This window comes from Haliotis cracherodii, unplaced genomic scaffold (genome assembly GCF_022045235.1).
Source record: "Haliotis cracherodii isolate W230 unplaced genomic scaffold, xgHalCrac1.p SCAF_26, whole genome shotgun sequence".
NCBI classification, from domain to species: Eukaryota; Metazoa; Mollusca; class Gastropoda; order Lepetellida; family Haliotidae; genus Haliotis; species Haliotis cracherodii.
Window position 1 is genome coordinate 3804484 of NW_027266282.1, and position 24079 is coordinate 3828562.

General features: G+C 42.8%; 1 protein-coding gene across 6 annotated transcripts in view; it reads right to left on the minus strand.

The window, feature by feature from the left end:
- Positions 1-515: 515 nt before the first annotated feature.
- Positions 516-24079, minus strand: part of LOC139473007 (rhomboid-related protein 2-like) — a 93143-nt gene continuing 69579 nt past the window's right edge. For 3 of the 6 annotated variants that reach the window (XM_071255509.1, XM_071255507.1, XM_071255508.1), the window contains exons 2-10: positions 16743-16766; positions 14132-14287; positions 13667-13831; positions 10743-10897; positions 9434-9546; positions 8637-8737; positions 8337-8430; positions 7558-7653; positions 516-4951 (exon numbers count right to left, since the gene is read on the minus strand). In XM_071255509.1, coding sequence (XP_071111610.1) covers positions 4794-4951; positions 7558-7653; positions 8337-8430; positions 8637-8737; positions 9434-9546; positions 10743-10897; positions 13667-13831; positions 14132-14266 — 1017 coding nt within the window. In that variant the 5' untranslated portion in view covers positions 14267-14287; positions 16743-16766 and the 3' untranslated portion in view covers positions 516-4793. The remainder of the gene's footprint in view (positions 4952-7557; positions 7654-8336; positions 8431-8636; positions 8738-9433; positions 9547-10742; positions 10898-13666; positions 13832-14131; positions 14288-16742; positions 16767-24079) is intronic. The other 3 variants (XR_011653915.1, XR_011653917.1, XR_011653916.1) reach the window with 3 other exon arrangements.

Genomic DNA, 24079 nt, shown 5'->3' on the forward strand with positions numbered 1-24079 from the left:
TAAATCCCTGTAGGGCACCCTCAGTAAATCCCTGTGGGGCACCCTCAGTAAATCCCTGTAGGGCACCCTCAGTAAATCCCTGTGGGGCACCCTCAGTAAATCCCTGTGGGGCACCCTCAGTAAATCCCTGTGGGGTATCCTCAGTAAATCCCTGTAGGGTACCCTCAGTAAATCCCTGTAGGGCACCCTCAGTAAATCCCTGTGGGGCACCCTCAGTAAATCCCTGTGGGGCACCCTCAGTAAATCCCTGTGGGGTATCCTCAGTAAATCCCTGTAGGGTACCCTCAGTAAATCCCTGTAGGGCACCCTCAGTAAATCCCTGTGGGGCACCCTCAGTAAATCCCTGTGGGGTACCCTCAGTAAATCCCTGTGGGGTACCCTCAGTGGGAAGAATTTAGATTGAGCAATCACAGTTGGCTCATGTTTTTACCTGATTTGTGAAGCAATCAGATGTCTTCATGATTTCCTTAATGGTGGAGTAAAACCAAAACACAAATAAAGAGTTATATATTTGATTTAATTCCTTACAAAAAACAGTGCAAGTTATCAATAATCACATATTGCTTGACTTGTTGTCACACACCAATCATGCGTGGCATCTACATTCACTATAACATGACTACAAAACAAAAGTCATGACATGCCTATTATAAATTGATGATGAAAGAGAAATACTGAAACATAACAGCTAACGCAATAAAATAAAATTATGAAATTCAACTGGGATATGTACATGCCATTAGATATAGTTCAAGTCAAAAACTTTCACAACATCACACTGATTAAATGTCACATGCTTTGTGCCGTACAACAACGTATTTAATAAAACTAATTAAAAATCAGCATGTTTTCGCATCAGGAAGCAATGTGTACAAACATACCCCTTGATTAAATAAACTTCAGTTTGAGCATCACATATTCATATTAAATTAGCATGTTTTTTTCAAATTGACATGACATTCTAAAATGTATTTTGTGTGTCACTATGTTTTTTTAAACATGAAGATGTTGTATTCTACATTAGAGGTGGCAGTGGGATAGCCTCGTGGTTAAAGCGTTTGCTTGTCACGCTAAAGACCCGGGTTCAATTCCCCACATGGGTACAATGTATGAAGCCCATTCTCTGGTCTTCCCCGCTGTGATCTTACTGGAATATTGCTAAAAGCGGCATAAAACAATACTTGTTCACTCTCTCTACAAACAAACCCTTCAATAATTCATAATAATTTATTATAATCCAACTGAGGGAAATCTTATAGAATATGTACGACCATGTTTGAAAGGAAAACATGTATTCGAATAACAGCATGACAAACGTCAGGCTGTAGTACTGTACAATGAATTATTCCCATACATCAAATCTCTGCCTGTAATGGGTATTTCTGTCTTGAATATATATTTCAAAAACAACATTATACTTTATACATGGCCCAACACCCTCATTTACCCAAATTATTTACCTTTGATATGATTAAGACAAACATAATTACACTGGAACGAGTGAATGATCCCTTATTCTACTCAAGCACGTGCACACAAATCAGAGCAGTTTCTCGGATGCTGACGGATATACAAGTATCAACTAAACAGGTAACAACATACGTTTTTATTCATAACCCTTATGAAACTCAATCATATGCATATTAAAAAACAAGATTAATGTGCTCTTAATAGATGTTTAAAAAAAAGAAAAGTAGTAGAAAAATAGTAAAATTCTCAAAACACCTTTGACAATACAAATATCAATAGGTAGACACAAGCAGACAAAGTGGTGTCATGTTGGGAAAGAAACAGTTTCATGTGGTATATTATATAATGAAAATACAAAAATGTCACATATGCTTATTAATTCCGTAACGAATATGATGGTTGACATGGCAAGAATTTGACTGGCAAAATGGTGGGAGTTGGATGACAAGTGACAAAGCGATATCTTACACCATGAGAGAATGGAACTAAAACCTTTTCAGCATTACAACAGCCATTTGCTGTTAGAAAATTAGAGCTTTCCGTTGTAGAAAGCAATGTACCAGAAATGGCTTTGAAAAGGCAAAACTGATTGTTTCAATCTGGTGAGGGGCCTCTTAGTATCTGATAATGCTGTTATATGATACTGTCACTTGCATAGCGTCAACCTTTTAATGACAAAACATGAACAGTGAATTATCAGAACTTCTGCTGTTGTTCACATCAGAAATGGGCTACATTTACAAGCATGCTTTTCATTTAAAAATATACCAAAAAAATACATTTTTCCAACAGATTACAAACTTCTTTCATGCCTCTTACTGTTTAAGTTCACACCAAAATACCAGATACATATGTTCAACACTGAGAAAATATCAAGCTATCTCATAATACTACATCAGATCGGTTTAAGTAATACATAGCTACACTGACAGTCTCGGTCACTACAAAACTATAGAAAATAATCAAATTGTACAAATGTATTGAGTCTAAATGAGTTTTTCAGGCAAAACATCAAACAGACTTGAAACTGCATGTACAGTCCAGCAAACATGTTCAACAATTTACTTCAACATCACCGGACTTCTGACCACTTCAGAGGGTCCATGTGACTACACTACAATCAAACAGAGTGTTCGACACGTGGCCAGCTAGTTCATGAAACTTTAACTTCATTATCTCTGAGTTGATCATAAAGTATTGTCATATGAGAACAAATTAGAAACAAAAACATCTTATAATCCTGTCTTGGTATATCAACAATTATTAACTCAAGACTTATTTCCCCATTTCTTGAAAATACCTGTCTAACATTGACCTCCAACAGTCTTCCGGGACGTCTTAGTGTTGCCTTGACTTCTGATAGTGTCAATGACCTCTGTGTCACAACTTGACCTCTTTGTAAGTATGTGTCCTGTTACCTCTTGACCTTTTTGTCACTACAAGACCTGTGGATTATTGACCTCTGTGTCACTTGACCTCTGTGTTACTACTTGACCTGTGTTACTCCTTGACCTCTTTTACTACTTGACCTCTGTGTCACTACTTGACCTGTGCATCATCATCAATGTGTTACTACCTGACCTCTGTTACAACTTGACCTCTTTAAATACTTGACCTCTGAGTCACTACTTGACCTGTGGAAGATTTTGACCTCTGTGTCACTTGACCTCTGTTACTACCTGACCTGTGTTACTACCTGACCTCTGTTACTACTTGACCTCTTTTAATACTTGACCTGTGTTACTACTTGACCTGTGTTACAACTTGACCTGTGTTACCACCTGACCTCTGTTACTACTTGACCTGTGTTACCACCTGACCTCTGTTACTACTTGACCTGTGCTACTACCTGACCTGTGTTACCACCTGACCTCTGTTACTACTTGACCTGTGTTACCACCTGACCTCTGTTACTATTTGACCTGTGTTACTACTTGACCTGTGTTACCACCTGACCTCTGTTACTACTTGACCTGTGTTACCACCTGACCTCTGTTACTATTTGACCTGTGTTACTACTTGACCTGTGTTACCACCTGACCTCTGTTACTACCTGACCTGTGTTACCACCTGACCTCTGTTACTACTTGACCTGTGTTACCACCTGACCTCTGTTACTATTTGACCTGTGTTACTACTTGACCTGTGTTACCACCTGACCTCTGTTACTACTTGACCTGTGTTACCACCTGACCTCTGTTACTACTTGACCTGTGCTACTACCTGACATGTGTTACTACTTGACCTCTGAGTCACTACTTGACCTCTGCATCATCATCAAAATCCACTACAGTAAAAATACCTGATAATGCAAATCATGATTTTTCCATCCCTTTATTTATTTCCAGTCCTAAATGCATACAAATCAGTTCTACATTCTTCAATACTGATGAAAAACACGAGGATTGTCCTGAAACAAACTGAGCATCAACCGAGAAATCTACATTCCATCACTGTCATCCTTCACAGTGATCATAAAAACAATAAATATTATGCATCTATTGCAAACACAACATTAACACACCAAGGTTTTGCATAACATAATAGTTAAGAAAATAGAATAACTGTTCAACAATTGTCTTAATATGGCTTGGCATTTGATTTCAACAGGATTGTCACATGGTATAACTCTTCAAAGGAAATCATATGAAAAGGGAAGGAACTCTTTCACTCATTCACTCTCTATGCAGTATGCCTCTTTTGTTCCATTTATTTTATTTTACCAAAATCTGCATACTTTTCACAGATAACTCAATGGACATGTTTTCGTTTATACTTTGATCAACAGTGCTTTGAAATCGGAAATTAAACTGTGAACCAGCTAAAAAGAAATGTTTAGAAAAACGAATTTACCATATTCCTGATCTGTGAAACCCTGTGACATCGGTGTGGTAAAATTTGACACGTACTCCATTAAGTTTGTCGAGGCAACATACCACACACCATACTAAACATGGGTCTCCAGACTGGATATATAGAAATGATTACCTTGGTATTACATTCTGACAAAACCAAGAAATAGGTCTTTAACATTCTCAATGTCACATATTCCACGAAATCACAAGATGTGATAATCTTATCTCATCTTGGAAGTTTTGATTCAGATCTTGACAAGTTTAAGGCAAGGCACACATGACATATACAGGGAGGAATATAACAGTGATGAGACATCCACATAAGCTCTCAGAAACACATCCTGAGAAAGTGGTGAAAGTAAAGGGATATGTTTAAAAATGTATAAAATATTATGGGTATGTACAATTATGCAAAATGTCGTATAAAATCTAAAATGTTCAAATTGCACACGGCCTCTGTGAGCAAACTTAACTCCAATCTGTAGCTGGGTAGCCTTTGTAAAGACCATTGAAGAGAACGGCAAAAGCCACGAGCAGCAGGAATATGGCCATTGTGACCCACCCGAGGGTGGTCTCCCAGGGCAGCTTCTTGATGTTCTTCAGGACAGGAATTCCAAGCAACAGACCTGTAGATAGAAACAGTAGTATCAGAGTGGAACAGTTGGCCTGGACATAGATTGGACATGTCGTGACCACTTGACACCTTCTATGTCCTTAGAACACTCTCTGGCATCAAATATCACACCATCACCATCTCGACCACCCGCCACCCTCTGTCCCCATCTTGACCACCCACCACCCTCTGTCCCCATCTTGACCACCCGCCACCCTCTGTCCCCATCTTGACCACCCGCCACCCTCTGTCCCCATCTCGACCACCCGCCACCCTCTGTCCCCCCCCACCACCATCTTGACCACCCACAACCCTCTGTCCCCATCTGGACCACCCACAACCCTCTGTCCCCATCTTGACCACCTGTCACCCTCTGTCCCCATCTTGACCACCTGCCACCCTCTGTCCCCATCTGGACCACCCACCACCCTCTGTCCCCATCTTGACCACCTGCCACCCTCTGTCCCCATCTTGACCACCTGCCACCCTCTGTCCCCATCTTGACCACCCACAACCCTCTGTCCCCATCTTGTCCACCTGTCACCCTCTGTCCCCATCTTGACCACCTGCCACCCTCTGTCCCCATCTCGACCACCTGTCCCCATCTTGACCAACTGCCACCCTCTGTCCCCATCTTGACCAACTGCCACCCTCTGTCCCCATCTTGACCACCCACCACCCTCTGTCCCCATCTTGACCACCCACCACCCTCTGTCCCTATCTTGACCACCCACCACCCTCTGTCCCCATCTTGACCATCCACCACCCTCTGTCCCCATCTTGACCACCTGTCACCCTCTGTCCCAATCTTGACCACCTGTCACCCACAACCCTCTGTCCCCATCTTGACCACCTGTCACCCTCTGTCCCCATCTTGACCACCTGTCACCCTCTGTCCCCATCTTGAACATCTGCCGCCCTCTGTCCCCATCTCGACCACCTGTCCCCATCTTGAGCACCCACAACCCTCTGTCCCCATCTTGACCAACTGCCACCCTCTGTCCCCATCTTGACCAACTGCCACCCTATGTCCCCATCTTGACCATCCACAACCCTCTGTCCCAATCTTTACCACCCGCAACTCTGTCCCCATCTTGACCACCTGCTACGCTCTGTCCCCATCTTGACCACCCACAACCCTCTGTCCCCATCTTGACCACCTGTCACCCTCTGTCCCCATCTTGACCACCTGTCACACTCTGTCCCCATCTTGACCACCCGCCACCCTCTGTCCCCATCTCGACCAACTGTCACCATCTGTCCCCATCTTGACCACCCGTCACCCTCTGACCCCATCTCAACCACCTGCCACCCTCTGTCCCCATCTTCACCACCTGTCACCCTCAGTCCCCATCTTCACCATCTGTCACCCTCTGTGCCCATCTTGACCATCCGCCACCCTCTGTGCCCATCTCGACCACCCGCCACCCTCTGTCCCCCCCCACCACCATCTTGACCACCCACAACCCTCTGTCCCCATCTGGACCACCCACAACCCTCTGTCCCCATCTTGACCACCTGTCACCCACAACCCTCTGTCCCCATCTTGACCACCTGTCACCCTCTGTCCCCATCTTGACCACCTGTCACCCTCTGTCCCCATCTTGAACATCTGCCGCCCTCTGTCCCCATCTCGACCACCTGTCCCCATCTTGAGCACCCACAACCCTCTGTCCCCATCTTGACCAACTGCCACCCTCTGTCCCCATCTTGACCAACTGCCACCCTATGTCCCCATCTTGACCATCCACAACCCTCTGTCCCAATCTTTACCACCCGCAACTCTGTCCCCATCTTGACCACCTGCTACACTCTGTCCCCATCTTGACCACCCACAACCCTCTGTCCCCATCTTGACCACCTGTCACCCTCTGTCCCCATCTTGACCACCTGTCACACTCTGTCCCCATCTTGACCACCCGCCACCCTCTGTCCCCATCTCGACCAACTGTCACCATCTGTCCCCATCTTGACCACCCGTCACCCTCTGACCCCATCTCAACCACCTGCCACCCTCTGTCCCCATCTTCACCACCTGTCACCCTCAGTCCCCATCTTCACCATCTGTCACCCTCTGTGCCCATCTTGACCATCCGCCACCCTCTGTGCCCATCTCGACCACCTGCCACCCTCTGTCCCCATCTTGACCACCCACCACCGTCTGTCCCCATCTTGACCTCCCACCACCCTCTGTCCCCATCTTGACCACCTGTCACCCTCTGTCCCCATCTTGACCACCTGCCACCCTCTGTCCCCATCTTGACCACCCACAACCCTCTGTCCCTATCTTGACCACCCACAACCCTCTGTCCCCATCTTGACCACCTGTCACCCTCTGTCCCCATCTTGACCACCCGCCACCCTCTGTCCCCATCTCGACCAACTGTCATCCTCTGTCCCCATCTTGACCACCCGTCACCCTCAGTCCCCATCTTCACCATCTGTCACCCTCTGTGCCCATCTTGACCATCCGCCACCCTCTGTCCCCATCTCGACCACCTGCCACCCTCTGTCCCCATCTTGACCACCCACCACCGTCTGTCCCCATCTTGACCTCCCGCCACCCTCTGTGACCAACATGACCGCCTGCCACCCTCTGTCCCCATCTTGACCACTCACCTGTGAGGAAGCCTCCAACATGAGCAGACACTCCCACCTTCTGGTTCTCTGGTGCTGTGACTCGTCTGTAGATGGCAAGACTGGTATCTGGCACAACTGAAACATTGGGATGGTGGAGGCGACCTTTACAATCTCTGATACACAGAAACATTGGGATGGTGGAGGCGACCTTTACAATCTCTGATACACAGAAACATTGGGATGGTGGAGGCGACCTTTACAATCTCTGATACACAGAAACATTGGGATGGTGGAGGCGACCTTTACAATCTCTGATACACAGAAACATTGGGATGGTGGAGGTGACCTTTACAATCTCTGATACACAGAAACATTGGGATGGTGGAGGCGACCTTTACAATCTCCGATACACAGAAACATTGGGATGGTGGAGGCGACCTTTACAATCTCTGATACACAGAAACATTGGGATGGTGGAGGCGACCTTTACAATCTCCGATACACAGAAACATTGGGATGGTGGAGGTGACCTTTACAATCTCTGATACACAGAAACATTGGGATGGTGGAGGTGACCTTTACAGATTCTTATTTCCTGGCTTAATCCCCCCTGACTAAAAAGTTTAAGATAGCAAGGCAGATTGGGCACCCTGGGAGGCAGCCCTGCTTATGGTCTGCTAGACCTAAAGTATTTACTACAGGTGTTGTTAAAATGAGATTCATACTTCAATAGATCTATCAACCTAAACACAGTACTGATGTCCACTATTTCTACTTGTCACTGACGTATTGCCATCAGGGTCTGTTGTGTGACTCACCAAGCACCAGGATGATGACGAGTCGGACCGGCGCACTCAGCATCACACGCACAATGTTCCCCTCACAGCACTTGTAGTTCATCTCCTTCCAGTTCTGTAACATCACGGAGACCACGTGATTAATGTGAACACCATCACAGAGGCCACCTGATTACATGTGAACACCATCACTATCTACAATTCCATTACAAGTAATGTGTCTGGATACTTTTGCTTTAGACCACCCCAAAAGGTCACACTTCATGTCACATGATACCTATTTTGCCGTGGCGAGGGACTGCGGGACAGGAGGAGACGTACCGTGGCTACTGCAGCTAAATGAGCCCCCAGGAGAGCGTACACTCCTCCGCTAGCTCCCACCAGCGCCACGGAATGGTCTGTCACAGAGTGGGCCAGGGAACCTGGATAACAGAGGTCATGTTTCACACACTGCTGAACAACAAGCACAATAAATGTAATGGGGAATTAGTACATATATTTCTGTTCTTTTGCTCTACATGAACTCCCATTGCTGGGATGAAACCACACCACATGAGTACACCCCCTGTGTACAGCGACTAGCCACCGGTCTGACATGTACCTACCTGCTAGAACACCACAGAAATACACCCCCCTCAACGACTAGCTGCCGGTCTGAACTGTACCTACCTGCTAGAACACCACACAAGTACACCCCCCTCAATAGCTAGCCGCCAGTCTGAGATGTACCTACCTGCTAGAACACCACACAAGTACACCCCCCTCAATGACTAGCCGCCGGGCCTGAGATGTGCCTATCTGCTAGAACACCACACAAGTACACCCCCCTCAACGACTAGCTGCCGGTCTGAGATGTACCTACCTGCTAGAACACCACACAAGTACACCCCCCTCAACGACTAGCCGCCGGTCTGAGATGTACCTACCTGCTAGAACACCACACAAGTACACCCCCCTCAATGACTAGCCGCCGGTCTGAGATGATCCTACCTGCTAGAACACCACACAAGTACACCCCCCTCAATGACTAGCCGCCGGTCTGAGATGGACCTACCTGCTAGAACACCACACAAGTACACCCCCCTCAATGACTAGCCGCCGGTCTGAGATGATCCTACCTGCTAGAACACCACACAAGTACACCACCATGACTCTCCACCACTTGTGTACAATCTCCAGCGGCAGGCCAAACAACAGCTGGAACACCATGTTCGATACAATATGCAGCCATCTGGAAGAAATGTCCTCTTGTTAGATTCTTGATAATATCAATAAAACTAGAACCTCAGATTCTTTATACAACTGACAACTGACAGTATACTTTTCCTCACATAATTACAGATTGGAACAAATTTCCTCAGAAGGACTTCTGAAAAATGTAATTATACATTTTTCCTTTGGTATCCTTGGAATGCTCAAGACACTACAGGAAAGTAGAAACAAGCATAATACATAAGAAATACATAAGAATACATAAAATAATTGTTAAAATCTTTTAGTTTTGCCCGGTTAAAGATCTGGTCTCTTTATATGTCAAGAAGGTCCAGATATTAATGGAAGATTTATCTCTGTGACTCAAACAATTTGAAAGCCCTGTGAATTTGGCTTTTTGGAAATATTAAGCTTCTGATGAGAAACTGTATTTTGATTTGGCCTTGTAGTCTATTAAATGTTAATTGAACCTGTTCTGTCACAAATGACAAAACTCATATTTACTCAAGAAATTAAACTGAATTCAGCAATAAAGGAAGCATTCATAAAATATCTCCATGGCTGACAAAGCTGATTTGAGTGAGTGAGTGAGTATGGTTTTACGCCGCTTTTAGCAATATTCCAGCAATATCACGCCGGGGGTCACCAGAAGTGGGCTTCACACATTGTACCCATGTCGGGAATCAAACCTGGGCGATCGCTTAAACCACTAGGCTACCCGACTGCCCCAAAGCTGATTTGACCTGCAGTTAATTATCCAGAGGCAAATATTTTCTCCCCATATTTCCACGATCACAAATGTTTCAATCTTATTATAATCCTCAGGGATTTATCAAATTTAAAAAAATAAAAAATGTTATATTGTTCAAATTGGAAATTGTTTACTTTTCATATTTCTGTAAATTCTGTGGTATTTGGGACTTTATAACTCAAAGTGGGAATTTTTGCTGTCATTTGCTGCAAACCTGGGGCCAAATATCTGCCTCTGAGCAGGTCTAGAAAAATTGCTGATCCTTTATTTCAAACATAATGTTAATTTCCTAGCAATTTGATCAACACTGTTTGAACAGACAGTTTACCCATATTTCCATGGGAATACTTTTTCAAACATTTTTAGTGATAATGTTTTGATTAAACATTGCAATGCTTGAAATGAAGGGTCACCGGCTCTATGCACCAATTCTGAGACACAGAGTCTGCTTCTGTTTCACATACCCTTGATGTATAAACATGTATGTGAGATATCTCCAGGCCTCGTATCTGCGCCGTGGTGTGTACACGAGGGGACTGTACATGGGCACTCCACTGGTGGCAGTCACAGGATTGCTTGTCTTGGCCAACTCCGCAGCGTAAACACCAAATATCACAATCTGGGGAGGAAGTGAGACTGTGTTAGCTTCAGAGTTACCTCCCTTTGATCAGAATTTGAACTTCACATCTGTGGCCAGATGTTGCTGGAGTTTTGCACAAAAATGTGGATAAGAATTCATGATTGCAAGATGGCATACATTGTATTCCAGACTGATATTATGTTCTAGTTTAATGTATCATTAATATTATACTGTCTGGAGCTGCAGTATGACGTCATAGATATATATGGTTAGAGTAGGGTGGGAGTGATTGACCGATGGTTATTTTCAGGTACGGTCATGTTTGTTTGTTGTTTAACGCCGCACTCAGCAATATTCAAGCTAAATGACGGTGGTCTGTGAATTATTGAACAATAATAACCAGACAATTCAGTTATTGACACCATGAGCATCAATCCACGCAATTGGGATACCATGACATGCATGAACCAAGTAAGCGAGCCTAACCAAACGATCCCGTCACCTCTCATGGCAAACATGGGTTGGTGAAGACCTATTCTAACACGGATCTTCACGGGTCGGTATGGTTTTAACTTTAATAGAACTGGCATTGAGCTGTTAATGAGCTGCTTCAAATATTTCAAGAACATCTGAAATAAAAATTTAGGTGTTGAGCAAATTTTGAGGTTGACGCTCCACTTTATGTTCCATATTGTCTTGACAAAGTGAGAACAAGTCTGGCACAGTGGGCAAACTTAACGCACAAATGTGGACAATCATCACACATAGAATCAGAAAGAGTCAGATAAACCCAGGTCCAAGCAGACCTTGCCAGGTTTAACTATGCACAGCCAGACAATAAGTCACATCTACCAGACATAGTCACAATCAGATACAAGCAAGCACAGCCAGACACAAACAGACAGAGGCAGGCACTACCAGGCAGAGGCAGACACAGCCAGACAGAGGCAGGCACTACCAGACAGAGGCAGGCACAGCCAGACAGAGGCAGACACAGCCAGACAGAGGCAGACACAGCCAGACAGAGGCAGACACAGCCAGACAGAGGCAGGCACTGCCAGACAGAGGCAGACACAGCCAGACAGAGGCAGGCACAGCCAGACAGAGGCAGACACAGCCAGACAGAGGCAGACACTGCCAGACAGAGGCAGGCACAGCCAGACAGAGGCAGACACAGCCAGACAGAGGCAGACACTGCCAGACAGAGGCAGGCACTGCCAGACAGAGGCAGGCACTGCCAGACAGAGGCAGACACAGCCAGACAGAGGCAGGCACTGCCAGACAGAGGCAGGCACTGCCAGACAGAGGCAGACACAGCCAGACAGAGGCAGACACAGCCAGACAGAGGCAGGCACAGCCAGACAGAGGCAGACACAGCCAGACAGAGGCAGACACTGCCAGACAGAGGCAGACACAGCCAGACAGAGGCAGACACTGCCAGACAGAGGCAGACACAGCCAGACAGAGGCAGACAGTGCCAGACAGAGGCAGACACAGCCAGACAGAGGCAGACAGTGCCAGACAGAGGCAGACACAGCCAGACAGAGGCAGACACAGCCAGACAGAGGCAGACACAGCCAGACAGAGGCAGACAGTGCCAGACAGAGGCAGACACAGCCAGACAGAGGCAGACACAGCCAGACAGAGGCAGACACTGCCAGACAGAGGCAGACACAGTCAGACAGAGGCAGACACTGCCAGACAGAGGCAGACACAGCCAGACAGAGGCAGACACAGCCAGACAGAGGCAGACACAGCCAGACAGAGGCAGGCAGTGCCAGACAGAGGCAGGCACAGCCAGACAGAGGCAGACACAGCCAGACAGAGGCAGACACAGCCAGACAGAGGCAGGCACTGCCAGACAGAGGCAGACACAGCCAGACAGAGGCAGACACAGCCAGACAGAGGCAGACACAGCCAGACAGAGGCAGACACAGCCAGACAGAGGCAGACACAGCCAGACAGAGGCAGACACAGCCAGACAGAGGCAGACAGTGCCAGACAGAGGCAGACACAGCCAGACAGAGGCAGACACAGCCAGACAGAGGCAGACACAGCCAGACAGAGGCAGGCACAGCCAGACAGAGGCAGACACAGCCAGACAGAGGCAGGCACAGCCAGACAGAGGCAGACACAGCCAGACAGAGGCAGACACAGCCAGACAGAGGCAGACACAGCCAGACAGAGGCAGGCACTACCAGACAGAGGCAGACACAGCCAGACAGAGGCAGGCACTGCCAGACAGAGGCAGGCACTACCAGACAGAGGCAGACACAGCCAGACAGAGGCAGGCACTACCAGACAGAGGCAGGCACTACCAGACAGAGGCAGACACAGCCAGACAGAGGCAGGCACTACCAGACAGAGGCAGACACAGCCAGACAGAGGCAGACACAGCCAGACAGAGGCAGACACAGCCAGACAGAGGCAGACACAGCCAGACAGAGGCAGGCACTGCCAGACAGAGGCAGGCACTACCAGACAGAGGCAGACACAGCCAGACAGAGGCAGACACAGCCAGACAGAGGCAGACACAGCCAGACAGAGGCAGACACTGCCAGACAGAGGCAGACACAGCCAGACAGAAGCAGGCAGTGCCAGACAGAGGCAGGCACGGCCAGGCACAAGCAGGCAGGGCCAGACAGGCAGACACGGCCAGACAGAGGCAGGCACTACCAGACATTGGCAGACACAGGCAGGCTGGCCAGGCACAAGCAGACACAGGCAGACAGAGCCAGACACAGGCAGGCACTGCCAGCATGTTTCTTTCTGAACTGATGTTCTTCTCCCACTGACTGCATGACTCACCTCGGCGGTGCTGATGAGGAGGATGAAGAGTGGTGGTGGCCGGCAGTTGTAGTTGGCAAGGAAGTCCTTCCTCATACTCTGGGGCACGATGTTGGCAATGGCTGCCCCGAGGACGCTTGTGAAAGCCGACCTCTCAGACTTCGTCAGACCCTCATTGCTGGTCATCTGAAACCATTGAGACACAAGCAACGGATAAACATCAATTACTGTGGAATGTTGTCAAAGTTTTGTTTAAATTGAAAATGTAGTGATAAAATTTGCCTATACTCAAATATTTGGTCTGATTTTGGATGACGGCTAAGTGACAAATATAATGCAAAACATTTGATCCTTTCATCTCAATAACAAGAGCGCAATGGTTGACACTATCACATGAGGCAGTGAAGGTGTCCTCAGCTGAATTCAAATAGGGGACATTGCTTCCAGGATCGGTGAGCATGTGTGCTTCAAGACAGTGCTACTTACAAGATTGACGAACTCGGTGTATGTGATCATGTTGTCATCGTTGTAGTCGGCTCGGTCCAGCAGCTGGTTCAGTCGCTGCTTGCTGATCCTGTCTGTGATGCCCTCCTCCTGCATCTCTCGCTGCAGCTCCCCCATCGCCACACCCTCCGGCCCATGCTGCAACAACAACAACAGCATGACAACAACAGCCTCAACCCCATCACCACACCCTCCGGCTCATGCTGCAACAACAACAACAACAACAACATGACACCAACAGCCTCTACCCCAGCACCACACCCTCCGGCTCATGCTGCAACAACAACAACAACAACAACAACATGACACCAACAGCCTCTACCCCAGCACCACACCCTCCGGCTCATGCTGCAACAACAACAACAACAACAGCATGACACAGTGGTCAGAACCGTTCCCAGGCCCAATGGTTAAACAACAACAGCGCATGATAAGCCATGGTCAATGTTATCTGTTGTGCAACAACACAATATGAAAATATACACAACATCAGGTAACGCTGTCACTTGGTGCTTTGTTTGGATACTCTATAGAATACATGAAACATTTGCCATATTCAGGAGATGTACTGCATCATTCCAATAGGTTATCAATGATCAAACATAACCTATTTAGTGAGGCTAGAACACTCCACTCTTCATCATGTCTCAAGTATCTACAGACTGAGTCACTTCTTATGTGTGGTCCAGTTCATTTACAGGATGAAATACACCATTAACGTAGACCTACCAAACATTCTTGTGAATCACATTTGTCAACACCTATTGGACACAGCTGCCTTGAACATGTAGAAATATGATGAAATACACCATAAACGTAGATCTACCAAACATTCTTGTGAATTCCATTTGTCAACACCTATTGGACACAGCTGCCTTGAACATGTAGAAATATGATGAAATACACCATAAACGTAGATCTACCAAACATTCTTGTGAATCCCATTTCTCAACACCTATTGGACACAGCTGCCTTGAGCATGTAGAAATATGATGAAATACACCATAAACGTAGATCTACCAAACATTCTTGTGAATCCCAGTTGTCAACACCTATTGGACACAGCTGCCTTGAACATGTAGAAATATGATGAAATACATCATCAACGTAGATCTACCAAACATTCTTGTGAATCCCATTTGTCAACACCTATTGGACACAGCTGCCTTGAACATGTAAAACAGTTTGTTTTAAAAAAAGAAGACGTTTAACAAAATAAAAATGTCTCCCGCCTCACAATTTTGAAAATTTGGGCGAACTCATAGTTATTTTATTGTGGCCTAAACTTGAGAAAGTTATTACTAGCAATAGCTTTAAGTTTATTCTCATACCAACATCCTTGTTGTGTATCACAACCTCACAAAGCATCCTGATGTTATTATAATGAGTCATCTGATGCCTAGAATACATGTAATATTAGGTGGGATACAGTTATTTAATACAAGCACTAAAGGGTCTATATCCACAATCAGCCATTGTGTCATCTCTTCAAGGTTCCGCAGACTGTCCTGGCCTGTTCCCATCACTTCCTATCTCCATCACTGTGATGGGCATAGACGAACATATAGTCTGTCAAATCTTGTATTACACAATAAATTTCTCTCCTCCCAAATAAGTATTGACACTGAACAGAGCTGGCTAGACTTGTTTTTTGTTTCATAAAATACATTAACTCCCAAGCTATGGTGCTGGACTAGGATGGGAGTAATGCTTGGGTTAGGTGACACAGTGCTCGGTATGGTCCGTAGCCCAGTATTATAGCTGTTAGTTGGCTGACTAATATGTTCAACTTAGATCTGGTTTAGTCTACACTAGTTGTGTGATATTCAACTTATATATCAGACCATGACACAATGTATGGATAACAACTTCTTTAATACAAGATCTTTATACCGTAGTCAAGCAAGACTCTGGTAACTACAGATACTATCTTTTCCTGTTTGTGACTTTTCTTGAAATTGATTTATGTAAACACCCAGAATGAACAGCTTTTCTGACAGGTAACCGGGGACATGTCCTCCCGCAAAGTCCCCATATGGGCATCATGACAGAAAATTCCAGAATAAAACAGGTAAATTCTGATCTGTCCGCCATTCTTGCAGTGTGCTGTCCCCTACTCTGGCTACAGACCAAGTGTCACCTGAGTCCTAGATTTTCAGCTGGCAACACGTTGCAGGAAACACGCACCATGTGCACAGTGTAGTAACACTTACAACTGAACTGTCGACCACAGCCGGTAGTAACAACCTGATATGCTTATCACAAGGCTATCTGTGCTTGTTTTCAGCATGAGTGGAAGACAGAATTAAAAGCTGATTTATATTACAGATTTGCACTTAACCATGTAAAAGTACATTCAATTTTCTGATATCTTATGACATAAACATTTGCCCCCAAAATAGTATCTAAGCATTGGCTTACAATTTCTGAAATTTGAAGTCTGTTGTATCCTTGCAATATGCTACTTATTGTAATGACATATTTATTAAAGTCCCACTGAACAATAATAATAATCATGATAATAGGTCACCACTGGTCACCAATATTTCTGTACACAAATCTATTTTGGTTTATATGAATAAAATATACTTACTCTGTCAAAGATCGGTTTGAAGTTCTGTTTGAAAGTTTTCACCAATCAGCACCATCCGGATCATGTGACATCAGTATAGCCAATGAGAAGGCAGATAAATAAATTGTCACCAATCAGGATGAAGAGTCAGATATGAAAATGAAGAGAGAACATTTGTTAGCTTAAATGAAGTAAATTCAACATGGTAATATAGCTATTTTACCTTCACATATTTTTATATATCTCCATCAAAATTAGTCATGACCACGACTCAAAAAAACTAGAATGTGATTTTCATGAAAAACAACCCCCAGATGTCTCCCCCATTCTTTTTTTGTGACACAAGTAGCTGTGTAGAAATATTAAAACATATACTATTACGATCAACTACATTAAGTGCCAATAGATCACAGCTTCAAGTTGGAGTTACCTGACCCTGCAGTGTATTGTTTGTATGCTTGTTGTTTAATGCCACACTCAGCAATAACAAAACAATCCAGTCTGGACCAGACAATCCAGTGATTGATATCTTGAGCATCGATAATTGGGATACGATAACATGCATCGACTAAGTCAGCGAGTCTGACCACCTGATTCCGTTAGTCTCTTCTTACGACAAGCATAGTTGTCTTTTACAGCTAACATGGGTTGCTGAAGACATATTCTACCCCAGATCTTCACAGGTCCTGCAGTGTATTGGAGTTCTAGGTTGATAATGAACAGTAGTTTGCAGAATAAAGAAATAATTTTTGTATGTGTTTTCATTTGTGTATTTATGTTTCACATAAATAAAACATAATATTTGAAAACTGAACTAGAAAGAGTTGTGTTATTTGTTTCACACCAACTGAAACTAATTAAATCTGGAACTGCTCTTATTATTAATGTGTCATGTGTTTGGTTACCTCAATTAATATGAGACTGAGGAAGTGGTGCAAAGGCATCAAGTGTCAAGCATCCTATACTCACAACAGGGGATGTGATATACATGCAAATTCTCTAAAGATATGTTTACCAGTAGCAGAGGATAATAATGTCCCTTGTTAAGAAAGACATTTTATCATGTCCTTCCGTCTATTGAATGACTACACACCAGCCTAAAGTGCCACACAAAACATATGTGTCCTAATCCACTCCAGGCGGAGATCACCTCTACGACCTCCACATTTCATTCTTGGAAATAATGGTTATTAATAACCTCGAATCATTATGTACGTGACCTAATTCCATCTGCCATGCATGAGAACCACATGGATTCACCACCACAAAATACTACTACAGGTCCTACAGTCACTTCACTTCTACATCACTACAGCCACTACATACATGAATATCAATATCAGCTAGTACTAAGTTATTATAACAAAACAAGCAACAAGTAAACGTTTGTTGGGTTCTATCACGGAATGCTTTTATCCAGGGTGTGATGCATTACAGAGGCATCAGGCAAAGCAAAGAAAATATTACTGTGTCATGGTCAATTTGTGGTTATGTTCCTAAAACTCCAGAAAAAAAGGTCAAACGGATATCCAAAACTGTTCAGAGGCTTATTGAAATCAAACACCAAATAGTTCTTTATCACTTCGATTTTCTGAAGGCCGGTGATGATTGGGGTAGAATAGGTCTTCAGAAACCTTGCTTGCTGTAAAATGTGACTCTGCTATTCGTAAGAGGGGACTAACGGGATTGGGTGGTTCTGAGGCTCACAGACTTGGTTGATGCATGTCATCGATCTCAATTGCATGGATCGATGCTCATGATGCCAATCACTGGATTGTCTGTTCCAGACTCGATTATTTACAGACCGCTGTCATATAGCTGGAATATTGCTGAGTGTGGTGTTTAACAACAAGCAATCAAACAAGCAGGCAAAAACGTATATCTTTCATCTGCGTTGTAAAGTTATGCCTTCAAAGCATTACAAATATTGACATTGGTAAATCTAGAGCAGCTAAATAAAGAGCTCACAGCTGTGAGATGCTGAGATGCTGAATGGATGAGTGAGTGTTCCTGGGATACATGGACATCCATGTGATGCTTTGTCTGGCTATTTGTGGACATAATAGGACCAATAGGCTTTTTGAGTTAATCCCTGGGTAATTTCAAGGCCATGTTCATTTCAGAAATGTAACCATTGACATGGGAAAACTAGTAGTCTATCTTACAGACCCTGATACAAATATATCAACTACAGCCCATGCAAGTCTATAATGTTTGGCAAGTCTAGATTACTGCAGTATCTGAAAATGAAGAGAATCACTGGGCTCCCTTTTTATTATATTTTTATTAAGATAACTGAACAACTGTTTTTTTTGTACGATATGTTCATTTCAGAGACTAGATGTTAGTCTAGAAAACTAGCTGTTGACCTCGTTGCAAAATTTGTATTTATATACAGCCCCTCTTTTACCATCCAACGTTTATTGATTGCTACTGAAAAATGTTATTACACGAAAGCGGCCTACAGTCAAGTTGAAATGGAGTTCAATGCTGGTCTGGCATCAGCCTTAAAAGGCATTTTTTAAGTTCACTTGGAAGAATATCATGACCCCTAGCTGAATTCCCTAGTTTCTCCACAGTATATCCTTTAGTACACCAAACCATAGACTTGACGAAGTACATTGTTGTAATTCATCATGAATCACTCATTTGAATATTGCATTGTTGAACAGCTATGGTGGCAAACATCCCCTGTAATTGATTGAAAGCTTAAATATCTATATTACAACTGGTATTTATCAGTTGTGTAATTTTAATTCAATAAAAATATTGTGACTGATAAGATGAACATATTTGTTGACATTTTAGTTATGAAATTTGTGTTGCCTTATCTGTAAAGGAAGTGGTAGAACGCTATTGACGAAAGGTTGATCTGTAGTTGCAGCAGCAGCCTTATCATCAAAGGAACCACACACCCTTTTGAAAGCCAAATGACGTATGTTGTAGACAATCCTCTACCCCTTCCCCTCAGCAGCAGCATAAAACACATGAGCATAACATGGGGACACAAGTGATGCTGGCCATGCTGCTTGTGTCAACATATCGAGTAGCACCTCGGCATGTCACACAGCACTGTAGTTCCTGGTGCCTGTCTGCAGGACACAGGACTTCATGTTGAGCTACATAGAGCCATAAGCCATGGAACACTTCACCCAGCTGCCTAATCAATCAGTCATCCATTACACAATGGTTGACCATTCGGGGGGCCATTTACACGAAGCAACTGTAGATCCTGTCACTGTGTCGTGATGCTTGTGGTGTGGTGAATAACAAATAATTACACAAAGAACCTTAACTTGCAAATTGATACCAATATGTAATATTTGTATTACAAATCGATACTGATATGTAATATTTGTATCACAAATCCATACCGATATGTAATATTTGTATCACAAATTGATACCGATATGTAATATTTGTATCACAAATCAATACTGATATGTAACATTTGTATCACAAATCGATACCGATATATAATATTTGTATCACAAATTGATACCAATACATAATATTTGCATCACAAATTGATACCGATATGTATATTACCGGGTATTTCTACTTCATTCAGATTCTCTGAATTGCCTACATTTTTGTAGTCATGCACATAGGCTATTCGGGCCCACATATTAACATGGAATGAACATTTTACATGCTGTACTGACCACAAAAATATTTTTTATTATTTATTATTTATGTCACATATAATCACGGCTTAATATCTCTACTGACACTTTTTGCACTACTCTAAGTAACAATCTGTAAGGCTGTCCATTTTTTAATTCTGTGTTTCCCATCTCCCGCCCATCCCAAATTTTTATTCTGACGTGAAATAACAAAACGTTTTCGTATCCCAAGCTTTCCCACCGTTGTGGAAATGTATGCCCCGATGTGATAAAAGATGTACTCCTACCATTGCACTCATAAAACAAGCCACATCAGCCTGATCTTTCTTCAGCAATATTTCTGAAAGATTTTTTTCCAAAGCAAAGCAACTAGATCTACACCATAAATTAATTCAAAGACTATAATCAAGTGTTCTAAACTTTAAAATTTCGTAAAATAAGTTACACAATTAGTGAAAAACAACTTATATTTTTTTTCACCACCACTTTCTTGCTGCTTGAGGTTGGAGGTGAGAAACACATAAATATGGATGGCCAAACAGTATGGAGAGTCATTTCAAAATGTCACTTGCTCTACCCTTAGTAACAGTCTGCAAACCTGTTCATGCCATTTCTCAACCCTTTAAAAATGCTTGACAATAGATATCCCTACACATAAAAGATGCAGTCAAGCTTACAAAGGTTTCATTCATACAGTTCACAGCACAGGCTTCAGCCTAACAGACAAATACAGAAGTAACTTTATTGTGTAAGCTGTATTTATCCTAATGAAAGAAATATTTCTGATGCTCTGCATCGTCAGAATGAAGTTACTTTACAATCATATGTCAAGTAGAAGAATCGATGTCTGGAAACTTTACTATCATATGTCAAGTAGAAGAATCGATGTCTGGAAACTTTACTATCATGTGTTAAGTAGAAGAATCGATGTCTGGAAACTTTACTATCATGTGTTAAGTAGAAGAATCGATGTCTGGAAACTTTACTATCATGTGTTAAGTAGAAGAATCGATGTCTGGAAACTTTACTATCATGTGTTAAGTAGAAGAATCGATGTCTGGAAACTTTACTATCATGTGTAAAGTAGAAGAATCGATGTCTGGAAACTTTACTATCATATGTCAAGTAGTAGAATCGATGTCTGGAAACTTTACAATCATGTGTTAAGTAGAAGAATCGATGTCTGGAAACTTTACTATCATGTGTTAAGTAGAAGAATCGATGTCTGGAAACTTTACTATCATGTGTAAAGTAGAAGAATCGATGTCTGGAAACTTTACTATCATGTGTTAAGTAGAAGAATCGATGTCTGGAAACTTTACTATCATGTGTTAAGTAGAAGAATCGATGTCTGGAAACTTTACTATCATGTGTTAAGTAGAAGAATCGATGTCTGGAAACTTTACTATCATATGTCAAAAAGAAGTATTGATGTCTGGAAACTTTACTATCATGTGTTAAGTAGAAGAATCGATGTCTGGAAACTTTACTATCATATGTTAAGTAGAAGAATCCATGTCTGGAAACTTTACTATCATATGTTAAGTAGAAGAATCGATGTTTGGAAACTTTACCATCATATGTCAAGAAGAAGAATTGATGTCGGCTGTTCAGAAACTACAAAATCAAGAAAACTGGAAAACAAATAATCCATCATGAGACGATAACTTATATGTTTCAAATCACATTGTTTTCAAACGACTGTATCACCATAAACACTCTGAAACAAGCAATCCTCAAAAAGGGGCAACTAACAGAGACGATAGACTTCAAGTGGCTGAATTATTTAATGATTACGGTATGGGTATAAGAAAGGCCAAGAAATTGAAGGTTACTCCCCAGGTTATGTTCAAACGCTCGATAATTCGCAAGGTATATACACATAGAGCGCAGAAACCTGTTTTGTGTTGACAGCGATTAGCCTCGGGCCATCACGCCACAATGCTACAATGTTATCCCAGCGGGTGACGGAGGGGTACATCATAGGCGCTGAGGCTTGAACAAACTTCATCTTGCTGTGTGAAGCAAGAGGGTTGACACCTGACTGCTGGGAAGGCCACTTAGGATAAACCGAGATGTCCGAAAAAACGTAATTTGTTTGAAAGCTTTTAACATTTTTCATGTATTACAAATGGGCTCCTTTGAGGGGTGAACAAATGTTTATACTCATTTGTGCACTCTGGTTTCACAAGTCACTAGTTCTTAAATCTGAAGTTGCTGCCTTTACATTTTATTGTAAATATTTTTAACTGAAAAACTAAACATTAAAATCAAAATATTATATATATATATATATATATATATATATATATATATATATATATATATATATATATATATATATATATATATATATATCCAAGACAGTTTGATAAGCACAGTATATACTAGATGAGAAACATGTACATATGGACTTATTATTAACTAAAATTACACATACATTTTGATAATATGATGTGTATATGGAATTAAAAAAATGAAATATAATTAATTTGAAGTTTCCTTAATTTAGTACAGTTTACATGTTTAAGGGAAAAATGTGTTTGAGTTGACAATATGATTGACATACACATACACAAATTACTTTTTTCTGTCTTAAACCACCTAAATAGTGCAATACTATGTTTTAAATAATCTTACATTTGCCATTGGAATATTAATGGCGACATATGAACTAACTTATGCTTCAGTTTGTATTAGAGTCTGAACCACAATCTGATAATGAATTCATTGTGAATTGTTGAAACAAAACATTCAGCACATGGGTCAGTGTATCTGAAGCCCATCAAAGATTCCGCATTGCTTACGTGAGAATCAACAGACCATGCAATCATGAGTCAAGCATGAGGTATGCGATGTCGGCTTATGTTTTCTTGATATTTGGTTTTTACATATTCTATACCTTTTCTCGTACTGAGTGAATTACTTTAATGGATCATTATATTTTCAATATGCAAAAATGTATGCACTTATATGCATATCTTAGATTTGTGTAAGACAGCCCTTTCATGCTCACAAAGTTGTTAACAATTGAAATCAGATATTACACATACACAGACCAGTTGGGTGGGGTCTGTGGGGGTGAACTTTCTTTGAGGCAAACCAAATATTTAGACAGCTCTTAGTCTTGCAGGTGACATGGTATATGAAATGTGGATGTATTACAAACACTCGGTAATACATTTTCACAAATTTAAAAAAAAAAATACATCACCACTACAGAAATAAAACTGCTTTGCTGATAACCTAAATTGATTAACACTTGTATGCAAAGCTGTGATCACAAAATGCACCCCTCTTTTCCATGTTGCATCTGTGCTTGTATATAACATTAGTTTCTTGGGAGTAACACTACCATGCTTCGTCAAACGGATCTTGTGTTACTTTTTCATGCCTCACCATTTGATTTTTTGAAATTGTCCAATGACTATCGTCACTACGTGATTGTGTCACCTAGGAATGCTCTTGTCCTGGCCATCATGCTGACAGTTCCCAGTCTATATTACAGGTATTGACCAGTCATAAGCTACTCAAGTAAGCCCACTCTCCGTGACTCACTCACACCGCTCAGGACAGGTGGGACATAAGGTGAAGGTCACTAACGTTTGATTTTAATAACTGCTGATAAAGCAATGCTGTTCATGAATGTATAGACTCAGGGCTGTTTATGAATGCCTTGACTCATGGCTTCATATCCTGACAACAGCAGAATGAACATGGCAAGGAAGGCTT